The sequence below is a fragment of the Artemia sp. Qi Xiang Cuo genome, chromosome 5 (genome assembly GCF_049724085.1).
Source record: "Artemia sp. Qi Xiang Cuo chromosome 5, ASM4972408v1, whole genome shotgun sequence".
NCBI lineage: Eukaryota > Metazoa > Arthropoda > Branchiopoda > Anostraca > Artemiidae > Artemia > Artemia sp. Qi Xiang Cuo.
The window spans coordinates 56,360,169-56,378,447 of NC_142798.1; the positions used below are offsets into that span (position 1 = coordinate 56,360,169).

Here is an 18,279-nt window from a genome sequence, read left to right on the forward strand (position 1 = left end):
GGACAAAGGCTCTGAGAGATTGTCAACAAAGGTTTTAATTAGTACACTCGGGATGTCTAATGGACAAGTACTGCACTTTTAATGTTCTTAATTTTTGCCTCCACATCTGAGGGCGAAATAACGGGAAAATTGAGAGAGCACAAATCATAAGGAGTGTCAAAAGAGAGGGGAGGGAGGCTCTGAACTATGGAGAAAAAAAAATTGTTCAGATCAATGGCTGTAACTAAGGGGTCTTCTTGGAAATGAAAATCTATATTATTATGTGTTTTCCCACAATTTTTTTTGTATTCTATTATACCATTGTTTTGGCTTTGTAGAAAACAAATCCTTGACTTTAGATTTGTAATATAAAGAAGCAGATTTACGAATTTCGTTTTCTATGTGTTTACGCTGTGAGTTAGCTTTGGATTTTTTGCCATTATTAAGTAGATTAATTTTAATCCTAATTAGTTTTTTCAATTGGCTAGTAATGTACGGTTTGTCATTAGAACATGTTTTCACTTTTTTTTCAGGGAAGGAATCTATGTATTTTGTTTTAATCATGTTTTGGAAGTAAGAGACTTTAAAAATAATGTCATTTTTCCCTTTGAGAGCCAGCCAGTTTTCATTAGTAATCCAAGACAGTGGCGGCGCGTTCACTAGGCAAACTAGGCGGCCGCCTAGGACGGCAACCTGGGGAGGGTGGCAAAACTGGAAAAATTAGAAATAAAATGATTTCAGAATAAAAAATAATGAATATTAGCTAGATTTAAGTTTTACAGGTCAACTTACTGATTCATTCTGTATGAGAGACGTGAGTGACAGACGACACTCGACAGCAGTCGACAGTGTCGGTTGTGCACTGAGGAAGGTGAAAAGGCGTGGGTCGGTAGTGTGCTGTGTGCGGAGATTGAGAAGCAGGGAGGGGGAGCGGCCACTGCCGCGTACTTTCAGAGTAGCCGCGTGACCGTGAAGGCTACGAAGTTCTTTGCTTTGGTTCAAGAAATTTATGTTTATATTTCTGCTTCAACATAGCGTTGGAATGCTCTAAAAAACGTGTAACTAACTTGACGCTCAAGCCCCTTAGTGAAACCAGATGGGAAAGTCAAAATATGCTCTCGTACCTCTTCGATATCAACTGGGTGATGTTCATAACGTTTTAATGGACATTTATGAAGATTGCTCTTTAAATGAGCGCAGTATACTTTTTCAAATCAACATAAGAAGTAAGCAGTTACAATCCAAACAATTTGATATGACTGCTGCTAAACGTCAACTAAGCAAAACTAAATTGTACTTACAAAGGTTACGTTGCGACGATGGCTTTGGAAGTATTCTAGTTGACACCAGGGGAGTGGCAGAGGAGCTAAACATTCAACCAACATTTGAAACAGAAACCCTTGCAACTCGGTTGAAAAAAAAAGAAAAAACTCTTTGATTACGAAGCGGATGATGAATCTTTGGTATTCCCTCAAGAACACTTCAAAGTCAATTTCCATTTTGCCATTCTCAATACTGCGATTTCTTCTCTGGATGAAAGATTTCAACACTTGAACAAGATTACTTCTATATTCGGATTTCTCTACAATATATCCAAGGTAAATGCCGCAACGACAAAGTCCCTGTTGGACGATTGTATAAATTTACAACATTAACTCTCAAACAATGAAGCTAAAGATGTTGAAGGCCACGAACTTTGTAATGAAGTTCGAGCCATTGCTACGAAAGTACCCAAGAACGCAAATCCGGAAAATGACCTTAACTTCGCCATAAGCAATGGCCTACAAAAGATTGTGCCCTAAATTTGTCCATGGTTTTATGGATTTTGCTGACTCTGCCTGTGTCTGCTGCTAGTGGTGAGCGTAATTTTTTCAAAATTAAAATTAAATAAAACTTATATTCGATCCACCAAGACGCAAGAAAGGCTTCAAGGACTAGCCACTCTATCAGGTCAACAAGACTTGGCAAAAGACATCGACTTGGACGAACTGGTGACTTCTTTCACAAAGATGAAATTAAGAAAAATTAAATTGTAAAATGAAGACCTTCTCTCTCTTAACTTAACTTTTCCCTATAATCTATGTAAACTTTTAGATTAAGAGTCATTTATTCTGAAAAATTATTGGTTTTATTTGATAACTTTCTATTGTGCACCTAATGAAATAAATACTCTGACACTAAGGGTTTCACGTATAATTATCTAGTATAATTATGGCTGTACTAGTAGCCACACAGGTTAGATTTTCCTTGGTTAGGTATTCTGTATATTGTTTCTATTTGCGTATGAAATTTGTGATTGTTTGTGTAAATTAATGTAACAGTCTCGTTAAAGTGCAAAAAAAGAATGCGTAAGAAGTGGTGATTTTGGGTAAGGGTTCAATTGATGTGTAAAATGGAAGCAAAACCTAATTGTGGGGGGGGGGGGCGCAAAAAAATTTCTTGCCTAGGGTGGCAGGATAGGTTGCGCCGGCCCTGATCCAAGATCCAAATTCGAAAAGGCCATCTTTAGAAATTGGGCGATAAGAGAACTCAGTAACAGAAAAAGTATGATTAAAGCTGTTGAGAGGCTTCATTAATAAACAAAAATTACCGCTTACTTGACTGTTATAAAAAGTGGGCCTACTGTTCAATTTAATAGTGACAGAGTTATATATAGGATTTTGCTAAACACATTTCTCGTCCTAGTCAATGTTCAATAATTTTTCTTCTAAATTTTTCCGGCACAATATACTTTATTCAACATAATTTTACCCACACACTATAATTTTACTGACGCAGTTCTTTTTTGTTCCACCTTGTGTTGAAGGAAATCAAAACCTATTCAACTGAATTAAACGTTTATGGTCTTTCTCTTTACCATAATGATGAATTGTTCAATTGAATTGTTGGATTGATATTGTTGAATTCCGTTAAATTTTGATTTAAATCCACACATCGGAAAATTTTCTAAAACATTATCTATAGAATACCATGGAATTGGCTAATAAAAAATTTTATTTGTTTTCAATGATAAATATGGTTTGTTATTTTTGCATTGATTCTTTAGTGCAAAAATATGCTTTTTTTATTTCAAAATCGAATTTTTTTTTTCTGTTGTTTTTTGTTTTTTTTGTCTTTCATACCTTTATGGTTATTTAGTGACATGATTATTGTTTTGTGTTCTATTGTCTTTGTCTTTTTCGCGTCTCACCTTAAAAATTGACTATGCGGTATGCCTCCCTACTTTTTGACCCCTTCCCCTCCAAAAAAGGAAAACCGTATTTGAAACATTAGACTCTACGGAAAGTGTAGTTTAATCCCACTTTCTATGGCTACAATGAGAGAAAGGTTGAGAAAGGATAGGGCATATTCTCCCGATGAAGGATGACAGATTGCCAAAGAGTGTCTTTTTTGGCCAACCGTCTTGGGCTAAACGCATAGCAGGTCGTCCATGGTTGGTGTAAGGGGATGTCTTAAGTAAGATTTGAGGGAAATGAGAGCTTCCTGGAAGGGTGTAAAGAGGGAGGCTTTGAATACATTGGGTGGAGGCAGGGCGTGCGTAGCTGTGTTGACCTCAGGCGACTTGACGCTGTGGTGAGTTGTTAATAATAGTAGTATACATTTAATTACATATGAAAAGAATAATTTTCTTGTATGTAGTTTACCTCATTTTTTCCCCTCAGCTTATAGTGTTCTTTCCAAATAGATTTGCGTTAACTTGTTTGTTCCCAAGCCTTTTTTTTTTTGCTAAGAAGTTTTCAGCGCCTTCTCGTTCTCCTCAGCAGTATTCTTTTCTCTAGAAAAATGTCATACGTGCAGACAGAAAGAAACAAGTGAAGGGGTTATTTAAGACTGGAGAAGCCGACATTCTCCCTACTTAGTCTAATAAGAAAATATTTAATTTTCTAAAAACAGCAAATCAGTATTTTCCAGTTGAAACCGGCAATGTTTTTTTATTCAGTTTTACAAACAAAATAAAAATAATTATTTTTTTTTTAAAGGTACAACAGAATGCGTCCCATAGTTTTGGGAAAATCCCCCCAATCGTTTGTTTATTTGATTTTTTTTTCTTTTGTGAGACAGAAAAGTAGTGTCATTGGAATCTCTAAAAAATATATTTGTTTTAATGTTACTTGTTCCATAGTTTGTATGATGGATAGGTAGTTTAGTGTCAAACAAAGCTTTTTTGAAAATTTCTGTTCTCGGGTGTTTTCTTATTCTTTCTGGCGTAAAATAATAAAAGATCTGAAGTTTGAACACTCTAATTTTAGAAGAGAGTTCATTTTTTAGGGATTAAAGATTATATATTTCAATAAAAAAGGCTGTTTAACTTTTTTTTTTAATGGCTAAGGGTTTATTTCTATAGACAGTATTTACACTTCATCAAGTATGGATATTCCACTCAAAGGAATTTAGGTAGTAAAATTTGTCGTGGAATTACTCTTCCCAAATACTATAATATAATAAAAATTTCATATCTAGAATCATCCCCTCCCCCCCCCCCAAAAAAAACAATAATTAAATATTTTTATGAAAGTTTTTAATTGTAAGCCAGTACAAGAAAACTTCTCTGCTACTAAACAAAGAGAATTCAGACTAGAGTTGACGCTATTTTTTCTGCATAGAAAAAAAACATTTTGTTTCATCCAGATGTATATATCCGGATTCTCTTTCTTTCTTTCTTTCTTTTTTATTGTTTTGTAAAGGAAAAACGTTGTATCAAATGCATACAGTTTTTTTTTGGCAAAAAAGCTTTATAATTTCTTTTTAATTCTATTATTTGAATAAAGGTTTTTTCCCCTATAAAAAATCTTTCCTCCAGGTTTATTTTTATCTCTTTAGGTCCTAAATAAAAACAAAAAAATGAAGTTTGATTTTTTGAGGTTAGTTGACGAGTTTTCTTGTATTGCTTTTTTCATTAATTAATGAAAACATCAAACTTGCTGCTGGCTCTGGGTATATAACTTTTGTTAACTTAGGAGATACCGGTGATAAGAAAGTTGTAATTAGAAATCATATATGAAAGTAGGGAATCCCCAATAAATTTTTCATATGTGAATCCATGTATAACAGAGCGAGCAGAGTTGAATCAGAGTAAAAAAAAAAATTATAAAATAAAAAGATTCTTAGCTTCTTTAAAACACCAAAACCGAAACCAAAGAGATTGTTTTCTAGTGAAATTTTGAAACTATAAGCCCTTTTAGGGATGACAAGACCACTCCTGAAATTAGGACGTTTAAACTACAAGTTTTGTCATTTTGGATCTAAAAAAAATTGGAAGATACCTCTGGCAGGGAGGCGTGATTCTTCATGTGTGGTGTTTGCAGTTGCTTTTGTTGGATTTTCTTTTTAATAATCAATTTGAAGTGAACTAAGTACAATATAATTAAACTGTGGTCAACCAACCAAGTCAGGCTGGAAAACAAAACATGATAAACATGCATTAACGCATAAAAAAAAACGAATAATGGCAAACACTTAAATATCTAATGTGTATTTCTCTGTCATATTGTAGTTTTCCTTATCTCAATTGCGTGTGCCATTTGCCAGGATTTAGCTATATTTGTGTCCACAAGTCCTTCTGCAGACATATATACAAACGAGAGAGGACTAAAGTGGCCCTTCCCAGATTAATTGAACATTAGTAGCCTAAAAATTGTTGTTTTTATGTTTTAATTCTCTCATTGGAAAATTCTCCCCCTCCTTCCCTCTACTCACCCCTCAAAAAAGAAAAAATGCACATTTAGAAAACATCTGCACCCTTGATATTCTTGCGAAAGAACGTACAATTTTTGCTTGGAATACCTACATAAAAATCAGAAGGACTTCTTCAAGAAACCGTTCCTAGATGTTCTTTTATTTTATCTAATTTTACACGTTTTTTCATGACGTAGAATCCTAATGTGGCTCTTGTTTGTCCCTACTTTTCGCTTTATATTTATTTCTTCTCTTTTAGATACGATGATTTTCTCGAAAGACTTGCCAAAAGAGAGAAATATGACATGGGTATAACTTTCACGGATTTCAAAGAATTTTTCCAGTTCTTAAACAACCTGGATGACTTTGCAATTGCTATGAGGATGTATACACTGGCTGATAAAGCTATTTCTAAAAGTAAGGGTTTTTCTATGGTTTGTAATTTTCTACCCATTTGAGAAAGATATAAGACATACAGTTTGATTGAATCAAGATTCTTATAATTCTATTCAAGGAATCCGAATTGTATCTAATAAGTAATAACAATATGTGAATATACAGATTTCAGATTTGTAAGATTGTCAATAATAAATATTAGCGTGGAAAAGAGTGAATTCACAACTTTTGAATTTTAATAGAACGAGAGGGGTGGTTATTTATGCTAATTAACTATATGAATGAAATAGATTTAAAGTTGCACTGTTTGTCTTAACTGGACCTGAAATTTAAAATATTAACAAAAAAAAACAATAAATATTATGACAACGCTTACAGTTTCAAATCTATTAACACGAATTTTTGTCTAAAAGATTTATAAAATTTAGAAAAAAACAATTTCCTAAGAGCTCCCTGTAAGGCTTAATGCGTAGTATATAAATAATAAAATAATGAAACAAAATATGTGTTAACCTCCCAAAAAACTATCAATGGTAAAAAAAAGGAAGTTGCCTAATAGTGGATGGAGAGAAAATTTCCGCTACCATTGAACAAATACACATTGAAGAAAAAAAAAACATGTTAATAGAAATTCTTTAACATATCTTTTGAACTCAACGCGTGAGTGGCATTTCCGAGTATCCAAGGGATAGCTGTTACAGCCTTTAAAAGCGAGAATAAGTCAATTTTAATCAGAACACGGCATGGAGTCCCAGAATATTGAATATCGGATGATATAAATAAACGGAAAGATACTTAGCGAATGTTGGAAAGGAAGTCAAAACTATCTGGAAGTATAGCATATAAATCAAAATATGAATATGAAACTGTAAATATCATCAACTGATGCGAAACAGTAAATGTCTTTTAAAGTCCAAATGGAATCAAAATAATGGTATTTTACTCTATTAGGAAATTGGCCTTCTTTTCAGGAATCTGGGATTGTAAATGAAGATAACAGCGGAAAACTTAAAAGCCATACCATCTGACAATAAGAAATAAAAGACTAAGTTAGTTTTTAAAATCACTGTTTCAAGTCAGTTGGGGAAAAACACGTTTCAGCTTTTTAGTGCACCGAAATTCCTAGGATTTTTTTTTATTGATTTTTTGTGGTGCTGAAACTGCAAATTATTTTCTAGTTGAGTCCATGAAACCATGAAAAATAATCTCAGGACATGCAATAGGTTTATATGGTATGTGAACTACCACTAAATTTGTGCTGGCTTTTGAAACTGGATTTTTAAAATTAGATACCAAAATATTTAAATCTAATAGATTAATATACAACCACTGACCAACCCTTTCAAGGAACTCAAATGATATTGGAAGCTAGTTGAATTTCAGATTGTTCACACGTAAACAGAGTGATTTTGTCAGCAATAGTATCAAGTTCCTCATGAGATATAATAGCAATTTGTAATGAATACTGTATTGAATTAGAACCCTTATCTCAGTAATCATTTTCGATTTTGTACCCAGCGTCTGACAATGGCCCTTGTGAAAGGTTACGTTAAACGTAACCTTTCACGCTTCAACAAGTCTGTTCGCACTAGGTTAGCAAAAAAGGCGTAACTCTGTTATAATCATCCTCTTAAAACACCTCAATTATCTTGAGCAAACTGTTCAAGTATTAAAATGTAGATTGCAGATGGATATTAAAGTTCAGATCGAGCGTGAAAAGTTTCCTAGGACAATGCTATTCATTATTTTCAACATTTAGTAATTGCTCAGTCAGAAACTCCACTTTATTGCTGCTATTTTTCCGTAGCTTAACGTTAACTTGCGTATCGTAAAATTCCATGTAGAGCTGGAGTCTCCTTGGCATTGCCTACGTTACAGAAAAAATGTGCGTCGTAAGATTTTCATTACGTAACGTAAGGTCTTAAGTTATGCTAGCGTGAAAGGTGTTACAGTGTAGTGTAAAAAATAATAATTGTCCAGCTTTATGATAAACTAAACATTGACCAGCTACAATGAAGGTTTCAGTGTTACAATTACGATTTTCTTTGTTGCTCCTTTCATGTGTGTGTTGTCTTTTGACTTTCATGTACAAACGTATCAAACAGTTCGTGGTAGCGAACTGTAAGTAAGGAGTGACTCGGCTCATTATTAACCGAAACTCTAAAAAACGGAATTTGAATAAGAAGAGAAACATCAAAAGAATATGCTTTTTATGCTGATTCCAAATATATAAAGTCATTAAGTTTGATGTTACTCATCAAAAGCTACGAGCTTGAGAAAACTTGCCCAATTTCCTAAAAAAAGAGGAAACATCCCCCAGAAGTCAAGTGACCTGAATGAAATAATAGTATCAAATTCAGCATATCAGAGAACGCTACTGAAGAGGTTTTAAGCTCCTATCTACAAAAATGTGTAATTTTGCATGTTTTGCCAGAAGAAAAATCCTGGATGCGTGTTCTTTTTTTTCCTTCTTTTTTTTAGGGTGTTCGCATTGAACTAGTTGTCCTAGGAGATTGGAAGAGGGCTAATCAGATCTGAAGTCAAAAGTTTTAGTGCCTTTTTAAAGTGGTAAAAAAGATTGGAGGGTAACTAGGCCTCCTCCCACAGCCATTTTCCCCCAAAATCCTTCTATCAAAATTTTACGATTACCATTTGAACATAGTTGAAAGGTCCAATAAATATAGTTTTGGGGATGATATGACCCCCACAGTCCCTGGGGAAACAGCTGTAAGTTATGCAATTTGCACGTTGTTTACGAATATTATTTGTTATTGGAAAATATACGGCAATTTTGTGGGTGTATTTTCTGCGAGGGGGGTGGGGGGGGGGGTATTTTCAACAGGGATAATTTTTCATAAGGAAGAAAATTTTCAGAGGGTATTTTCCAGGGGAAATTTTACAGGAAGTGGTTGGGGGGAGGGAAGCAGATTTCTTGGTATTATTTGAAAAACAGTCGGAAATAAAATCTAAAATACAATTCTCAACTGAAAGTAAGGAACAATATTAAAACTCAAAGTGAATGGAAATTATACCGTATATGAGGAGAACTGCCCTTTCCTCGACCTTTTCTCTTTACGCTAAAGTCTCAAAGTTCTTTAAAAATAATTCTCATCCAAATTCAAGTCTTTTTTGAAGAATTGTGACAAAAGTCCAGTTTTAGCGGAAAGAGTGAAGGTTGGAGAATGTTGGAAAAATCCCCCTCATGAATCGTGGAGGGAAATTTTTTCTCTCACCCACTCCGTGTAAAATTTCCCCTGGATAATTCCCTCTGGAAACTTTCCTCCTCATGAAAAATGAGGAGGCTTTCAGTTGAACACTTTTGTTTTAATTGTGATCAAGGGTTGTCTTTTCCTTTTTGTTTGCGCTTTTGCCTTTTTCCTTTTGTTTGACGGTTATAAGTAAATTGTTAGGTTATCCAAATAAGTTTTGGATTTAGTACTTCTTGAATGTCCTAGTTGGGACTCGGATATAAGTTGATTCTCCTTTAATTTTATAAAACAAACAATTTTGTTTACATCTTCCTTTGATACACTATTCTATCTTACGTTTCAGAATCTGGAAGTCTCATCATCGCTAATTCTACATTTACCCTGGGGGGGGGGACTATGGGGAAATAATTTTTGATCTTATAGTGAGTGTTTATTTCTTTTTATCAAAAATGAGTGTATTTTTAAGGTGAATTTGTCCGAGCTGTCAAAATATGCACAGGGGCAGTATTAGCACCTCACGTTGTTGATACAGTGTTTGCTCTCTTTGATGTGGATGGTGATGGGGCTCTTAGCTATAAGGAATTCATTGCCATTATGAGAGATAGACTTCACAGAGGTGTAAAGGTAGCTCCAAATTATACATTATCAATTCATTTATTTATGCGTGTGACTATTTATTTTCATGTTTCTATAAGCTTATTGGTATAGTAGCTCTCAATGTGGTACTTTCACTAAAAATATGACTATGGTACAGTTATGAGGTGTCTTGTAGACTGGCTTAGGATTATTCCTCTTATAGCTCCTCAGCGCCATGAGCACTTACACACCTTTCATTATTTGTTCGTGAGACCGGAGATAGGTTTTGTGTTTGAAAAAACATTTAAGAAAGATTTTTCTCAAAAGAAAAAATTGTATCCAAATGAAATAAAAAGTATTTGGTTTTTCGGCTACCAGGGGGAATACATTATTTTTTATTTTTTTCATATAGCTGAGATAAAGTTTTTTTTAGGTTTTCTTTTTCAAACTTCCATTTTACTATTTTTTTTTAGTAGAAAGTCTTCTAATTAATTTTGTTCCCTTTTACTAACGATTTTGTTTCCTTCTAATGTGTCGTAACGAGACCGCTCCTGTGTCTTCTTCAAAGCAACGTATAACCGTATTATTAGCCGGAGATAAGTATTCCTTCTTCGTTAATTTGGTCTTCAGTCTAACAGGCCAAGTTAACTCAAATTGTTTAAAAATTAAAAGATGTATTTCTTTGATGAAAAATTATTTTTCTTGTCATAATTTGCCACAAAACGTAAAATTATACTTAAAAATATTTCCAGTTATTGATGATGGCAATGAAGCAGCGAAAATGTTCCAAAGGATCCTCAAATGGTGTTGGCTTCCTCCAGGGTCGATTGATCGTATTCCACCTTTCCTCGCCATCATCATTGATCACACAACTTGATGTTAAATTATGTGAAAATCATGTGATTTTACGTTTAAAGCTTTAAAGATCGTATTTCTTAAATGAAAGAATGATCATTTTCTCAATATTTTTTGTAAAACAAAATTAAAGAAACTTTTTCGCACGCTGATCAATGATCTGTGTAGCGCAGGTACGGACCTCCTGATTCTCTGCCTTCGGCCAGGAGTGCAATGCGTGGTTCGGGACAAATCACCCGACACTTCTTGTATTTTTCCCCCAGATCCCTCCAGGCACCCATTTGGAATTGGGTCGGCTCTTGACTGAGCTTACAGAGTTACACCGCTGACACCCCTTCCAAACCAATAACCAGCAACACAAGGACTCGAGCCCTCGTCCTCACAGACAACGAACTTCAAGCCCAGTGCGCTAACCACTCGGCCTCGTTGTAAAGTGTTGAATTTAACTTTGAAAGTCGTATAGTTCTAATCCAACTAATCTAAATAATCAAATCCGAAATAATCCTCTGATAATTTGGCTCATGTAGATTTTACTATGAAGAATTTTTAGCCAAGAGAATGTTGTTTCTGCAGGGTAGTTGGATACTTCATTTCGAGTTTTATGAGATCCTATATTATCAAAATTATACAAATGTGAATTATTTAAAACCCTTTAAAACTTTTTTTAAGAGATGGGAGGCTCTTTACCCCAGAATTTCGTACTTTCTCAATGCGGGGTTATGTTGAAGAGTGATTCCTCAAATTATAGCAATGCCCTTTAAACTTTGAATACTTATTCGATGGGAAAGGGTGAGTAAATTATCTGAAGCTGATGCAATTTTATAGCAATACATAAATCTATCAACTTTGCTTAAAATTTAAATTAATATCTTCAGCAAAAAAAAAGTCCTCCAAAAAGCTATACTATCTGTATGTACTCATTCGATTCATAATTTTAAGATCTCGTTTCCTTTTCATTTAATGAAAGGAATCGTCATCCTGTTGTCAATAATTAACTGTCGCATGGCTCAAAAATGCCCGAATTGTTACAAGAAGAATTTATAAGATTATTTCGAAGTCTTAGATAGCCTCATATCTTATCTTCTTGCTTTACATTTATATCCAGCCATGACTTAAATGACATTGCGTAAATTACCAGTCCTATATAAAACCTAGAAATGAACCACCGCTCATTACGCTCATTACGTTTCAATTTTACCTAACCTTTATTGAGAATATCATAGATATCCATGGTAAATTGGGACTCTGGCTTAAGAACAAAATATGAGGTGAGCTTAAACCACCCTAAACCCCCCCCCCCCCTCCCCTCTCTCTTAGCGGTCAATTAATTTTTGCATAATGCCGCTTCAAAAATGATAACCATCCTAAAAGTTTCTTGGGGGAGGCGGGGGGGGGGGGGTGGCTTGATGTCAAAAATGATTTATCAGGTCAGTTTTTTAAGGGGCGGATGCTCATTGGAATTATCTTGTTTCCATGGGAAGATGGTGCCCCCTCCCCTTCCATCTCTGTGAAGGTAAGCATATGAATGTAGCCCTCTATCCATGCATGTGTTGCTTGTTAAACTTCCGTCTCTTAAAATTTCAATTTCTAGTAACAAAGACCGCTTCTCGCAAACCATTCATTACCTTAAACGGTTTTATACGCTTTTAAGGGTTGTGACACATTATGGGAAATATAAAGTCTATGTTGGAGTTACACCTTGTATGTAACATTCTGGACGACATTTTCTTAAGATCTCTTCCATACGCAGTATTTCAAGGTACTTCGTCGGGTGGCACCGAAAAAACCCCCCAAAGTCTAGTTAAATACAAATCGTTAAAATTAATAACCCGTCATTTTATTTAGTCTAAGGAATATTGTTATGTTCTGTGTAAAATTCTTTGAAAACTGTTTAATGGTCTCTATTATCCTTTAAGTTTACGTATTTACACAAAAAACTCCTATCCTGGGGAGTTTACATTTTCTTTACATGCAAGGTGCCCATGCGGTGAGTTCCGACGTTAATTCAACCATTATTTCTTAAATTAATCTATTGAACAGATTTGCACAAACATTTAAAAATCGTAGGCAGTGTCCTTGGGCCTCTTCGCCTTTTTCATAGCGAATCTGCTATGAATAGTGAATGCCCTGGAAGGTGTCTTCGGGGACTTTTCGCAAGGTCTTCGTTACGGCTGATTGGATCTCTTCTATGTATGAAAAACGGGTTCCTTTCGTGACTGCTTTAATCCGAGAGAGCAAAAAGCAGTCTGTTGGGGCAGAGTCAGGACTATAGGGAGGTAAGGAGGTAGTGATGACATCTGGTGTTTGGCCAGGAACTCGTAGCTTGTTGTGGGAAGGTGTATTGTTGCGAGGGATTTTTCAGGCATTGAAGTATTCGGAGTATATACCCTTTTTCGGAGTATTTCCAGGACAACCACGTAGTAGGCAGCGCTAACTGTCTGTCCTTGAGGAACAAACTCTTTATGGACCACTCCTTCGCTGTTGAAAAAGACAACGAGCATTGTTTTCACTTTAATTGGCTAATTATGGCTTTTTTGGGGGGGGGGACTGGTTGAGGTGCCACTCAGAGCTTTATCGTTTGGTTTCTTGGTCGTTTTCAAAAACCCCAGGTTTCATCACCAGTGATGACGTAGCTCAGTAATCAGGCTCATTTTCAACATGATGCAAAAGTTCAGTTGAATTTTCCCCTTGGTTGGTCTTTTGGTCATCTAACAACTTTTTGGGCCCGAGCTTGGCGCACACTTTCCACTTTGCTGAATCTTCAGTAACAATGCGATACACAACAGTAGACAACAAGTTCAGTTTATTGGCAACCATCTTGATACTCATCCAATTGCCACCGTCCAACAGTTGTCAAACACGAGCAAAATTTTTGTCGGCTGCCCAGAACTTTATTTATCGTGAACCTCTTCCCAGCCCTCCTTAAAGGCCTTTAGCCATCCCGAAACTTGGGATTAAGACAGAACCGAGTACCAGTAAGCCTCACGATTTTTAGTCTCCTTCAGAGACTTTTTACCTTTAGCACAAAATTTGGTAGCGTAACGTTGCTCGATCTTTGATTCTATTTTTTTCTTGACATGGTCGGCACATAGAGGTTCACAATAACTAAGGTCTTGCCGCTTCCAAAGCTTAAAGAGGACTGAGACTGAGACCGGTTTTCTGGCAAAGCTTAGCGTTTCGCTCAGCTACTCCAAGTGGTCCGATCGCATTCTGGCCAATAGAAGTGACGCGGGAAATTCAATTGAATTATTTCCGGAATTTCCTGTAACCTCGTTTACAGGAAACCCGTTTTGTTTTTTGTTATGTAGGCAACAAAGGTGTAAAAACAACAAAATAAGTTTGGTTGGCTCAGTCAATAGAGCTTTAAATATAATATCAGCGTCGTGTGCTCGAGCTAGACATTATGCGTTTTTTTCCTAGGTAAAAATTACAAATGTTGAGAATAAATTCCTTTTTGGCAAAATTCCAAATGTGGGAAAAATAGACTTGCGGATGAATAAAGAATTCAGGTAAAGACAGGGGGAATTTTCTCTTCGCAAATGAGTAATTCCAAGTTATTAGATGATTATGTATAACCTGTCGCTGTCTGTCGAATGAACAATTCCAATTTAGTCACTGAATTTAAACTTCAAGAAACCCAAAGGTTCTAAGAAGAAAGACAAAGAATTTCTATGAGAGGATAATATAAGAAAGAGAAATAATAATAAAATCCTATTATTTAGTTGTAACCTTTTCTCTCTCTTTTAGTCTTCAATGAAAGCCGAAGGCTGGGAAGCTTTCAAGCACTGTTTGAAGCAAGAAATGAGGTCTGTACTCTGATACGTCTGGATGCGAACTGTGTGATTTGTTCTAGTCTTTATTGCATCAACATTTGAGCACGAAATTTCACTGCATAATCAGGTTCAGGCTCTGAAACATTAATGTTGTTTTTTCTTGGGGGATATTTTTTTCCTGGAGACGCTGTTTTTAACAAATATGGCTTGATTATTCACTTCTTATACCTTCACTCTATCCACCTTCCTTATTAATAGCGCTGCTTAGATAAGTGGAGGAAATCACTTGGTCGAGTTTCTCTTACCTTCTTACATAATGTTGTACTCCTCAAATAGCAATAACAAAACTAGATGTTATAAAATTAGTTTTATTGGAATTGACACTAAAAGAAAATAATTTCTCGCCTCTTCTTGTAAAAACCTTACTATATGCAGTTTTGCTCTCTTTACTTGACTATGCTCTCTTATGTATAGAATAATCTAGCTAATTTAGCTATTTAGAAGCTGTTACGTTAAATAACAATACAAAATTGTCTTTTGCAATGACATTATGTTTGTTGTTTCTGTAATTTGTTCGGAATAAAACTTTGGTGAATAATTTCTTTTCGAATTAAAAGACGCCTGTGCTAACGACGTTTAGCCGATAATAAACACTGTTTCTGTAATTGATCTAGCCGAATCACTGCTCCAAATTTATTGTTTTGGTGTTATTATTTGTTCCAAACTCAGCTGCTATCATCAGTGATTTGTTACTAATATTCTTTTTTCTATTAATTGATTTTTCCTCTATCCTGGAATTTTTTTTCTATTCATTATATGTTTCTTTTTTTCACTATTAAGTTGAGTCTTCTCGAGATATTCTAGTCTTTCTGTCGGCGTGCCTAAATTGTGAGGGCACTCTCACGCTCCTTGTAGAAGCGAATTTTAAAGACTCGTCTTGTAGGTCCCTTTCCACTGGTCACATTTGCTGAGGGATTTATACTTTGTAGCTTATAGGGGAAACCGGGTGTGATGGGGGAAAAATATTTTCAGTAACACTTACTCAAACCCCACTTTATTCAGTTTTATGTACCACATATTGAAATGAAAACATTTTGTTCACCTTCTCACCACAAGTAACTCAATGGTAGCAATGTGTGCTTTTAATCGTCAAAGCTTAGAAAAGGCTGCATTTAAAATAATGCTGAAAGCACATTTTTAACGTTGCCAGCGAAATCTTCAGAAAAGATGAAAGTAATTTGATATTATTAACGAAAGAGGTGAATGCTATGATTTTAGCAGGCGCTTTTTTAGAGGTTTCTGGAAGATTTGACTAAGTGACGCTTATTTGGGTCAATACCAATCCTGGTTGCAGAGATGTAGAGTAATCTTTCAAATTTCAAAATATTATTTCAAATGGATCAGTGGCCTACAAATATTTCTTTTATCCTAGTTAATGTTCAAACTTAATCGAATTAGTTGTAGTAGAATAGAGTTTGCACAGTATTTTGGAGATCTAGATAAATTGACAACATTTGAACTTTAATATCTTATCAATATTTAGTATCATAGCAGTTGTGCTGATTTGTCCGTTTAAGTTAATCTTAAAAACACTTTTCAAAATAATGCCCTTGACGCGTCAAGAATTCAGCAATTTTTTTTTTTTAACAGATTTAAAAAAAAATGGCAACAAAAATTATTTATCTCAAGAATACTAAATTGTTGTGTGCGTGTTTTTTTAATGAAAGTATGGCAGAATAACGGTGTGCGTGTAACTGAACCACAAGCATCTGAACCCCTGTAACTAAACCACCGTGTAACTGAATCACCGTGCAACTGAAACACCGTACAACTGAACCCCCGTATAACTGAACCCCCGTGCAATTGAACCCTCGTGTAACTGAACCACCGGGCAACTGAACCCCATTTAACTAAACACTCGTGTAACTAAACCCCCGTGCAACTCAACCCCATTTAACTGAACCCCCCTGTAACTCAACCCCCGTGTAGCTGAACCCCCGTGCAACTGAAACACCGTAAAACTGAACCACCGTGCAACTGAGCCACCGTGCAACTGAACCCTCGTGTAACTGAACCACCCTGTAACTGAACCATCGTGCAACTGAACCACCGTGCAACTTAACCCTCGTGTAACTGAACCATCGTAGAACTGAACCACTTAACTCAGGCAATATCATTGGGTAAAACACAAGTTAGAAATTTTACATGTTCAACCTTGTTGAAATTGTTTGTTTCTTAAATTCATGATATAAACGCCTGTCAAAAGCACTCATGAAAAGGCTTTGTTTTATTTTTGCAAAAGAAAAAGAAGATTCGATGTCACAAACCATTAAAGTTTGATTTATTAATCTTTTTTCAGACGAATCATACCTTTCCGGACGTTAAGTAATAAACATATGTGTTGAAAATATTTGACCTTTGTGAATCTAGATAACGAATTTTGATCAGATGTCTTCGAGGAGATTGCAGCTCAAAAGGACATGGGAGGGGGACTGGTTTCACTCCAGCCTTTTTTTTTCAACATTCCTTCAACTTGCCCTGAAAGTTTTAACTTCATACCCTCAGGTTATACCCTTAGCTGTTCTCGACACATTGCAGATACAACGTCTTTTAAAACTGGATGCACATAGTACCTCTTGATTTAGTTGAAGATGCTCCTAAATATTTTTCCGAACAATGTCATTGCCATTGTAAATGTCCCTGATATTTCCTTTTCACAACCAATAAAGGAAGAAATGCTTTTTGATTGTGTTTGGCATTCTTCTTGACTTTCATAAAGAAAGAAAAACGAGCAAAAATGGGGTTTTTAAAGGCTAAATGAAAATACCGAAAAAACACAACAAAGCGAATATTTCGAGGGGACAAACGCCTCTTCTTCAGCACGAAACAAAAAAATATAATCAATGCGAGTGCAGAAGAACAAACCAACAAATAAAACGCGGAAAGTCAATGTGAACATAAAAAAAAACGAAAAAAAACAAAAAATTAAAAGATGAATACAAATCAATAAAAGCCAAAAAATTTTAAGAATTAAAACCATTAATAAGAATTAATACCTAACAACAATAAAAGTGAGTCATTCACCAATATCCGTGATTTGCAAAGAAATTCAAAATTGAACCGCCATCAACGGATACTAGCGAATAACTCGTTATATAACTAGTTATTCGCTAGTATCCGTTGATGACGGTTCAATTTTGAATTTCTTTGCAAATCACGGATATTGGTGGAATGGCTTACTGTCATTGTTGTTAGGTATTTGGTTTTAATTCGTAAAATTTTTGGCTTTTACTGATTTTTATTCATCTTTTAATTTTTTGGTTCTTTTTCATTGTTTTTTTTTTTCACGTTCACATTGACTTTCCGCGTTTTATTTGTCAGTGTGTTCTTCGGAACTCGCATTGATTATATTTTTTCGTTTTGTGCTGAAGAAGAGAGGCGTTTGTCCCCTCGAAATGTTCTCTTTGTTGTGTTTTTTTTTTAGTATTTTCATTTGGCCTTTAAAAAATCCCATTTTTGCTCGTTTTTCTTTCTTTATGTTATGTCATGCCAATGTGGTTTAAGAAATTATCTTCTTGACATTTCCCTATGCTTTGACCTTAATGCTGCATGCTTTTTTTTATTTATAGGATCAAACATGCCATCTTTTCTTGATAAAAAAATAACTTATATATTAACAATAGGCAACTTGTATAACTTACAGCCCTTGCACCAGAGGCTGAGGGTTGTGAACCATAGTTATTTAACTATGGCATAGTTATTCAACCTTTGAACTGTATTGAATAAAATGACCGTCTCAAAATTTAGATCGGATG

The 18,279-nt window shown here is 35.1% G+C and overlaps 1 protein-coding gene across 3 annotated transcripts in view; it reads left to right on the forward strand.

Moving 5' to 3' along the window:
• Positions 1-15,115, forward strand: part of MICU3 (Mitochondrial calcium uptake 3) — a 68,127-nt gene extending 53,012 nt beyond the window's left edge. The window contains exons 9-11 of one of the 3 annotated variants that reach the window (XM_089089747.1): positions 5,915-6,072; positions 9,727-9,884; positions 14,439-15,113. In XM_089089747.1, the coding sequence (XP_088945873.1) occupies positions 5,915-6,072; positions 9,727-9,884; positions 14,439-14,510 (388 nt within the window). In that variant the 3' untranslated portion in view covers positions 14,511-15,113. Of the gene's footprint in view, positions 1-5,914; positions 6,073-9,726; positions 9,885-14,438 lie in introns of all 3 variants that reach the window. The other 2 variants (XM_089089745.1, XM_089089748.1) reach the window with 2 other exon arrangements.
• The last annotated feature ends 3,164 nt before the right edge of the window (positions 15,116-18,279 follow it).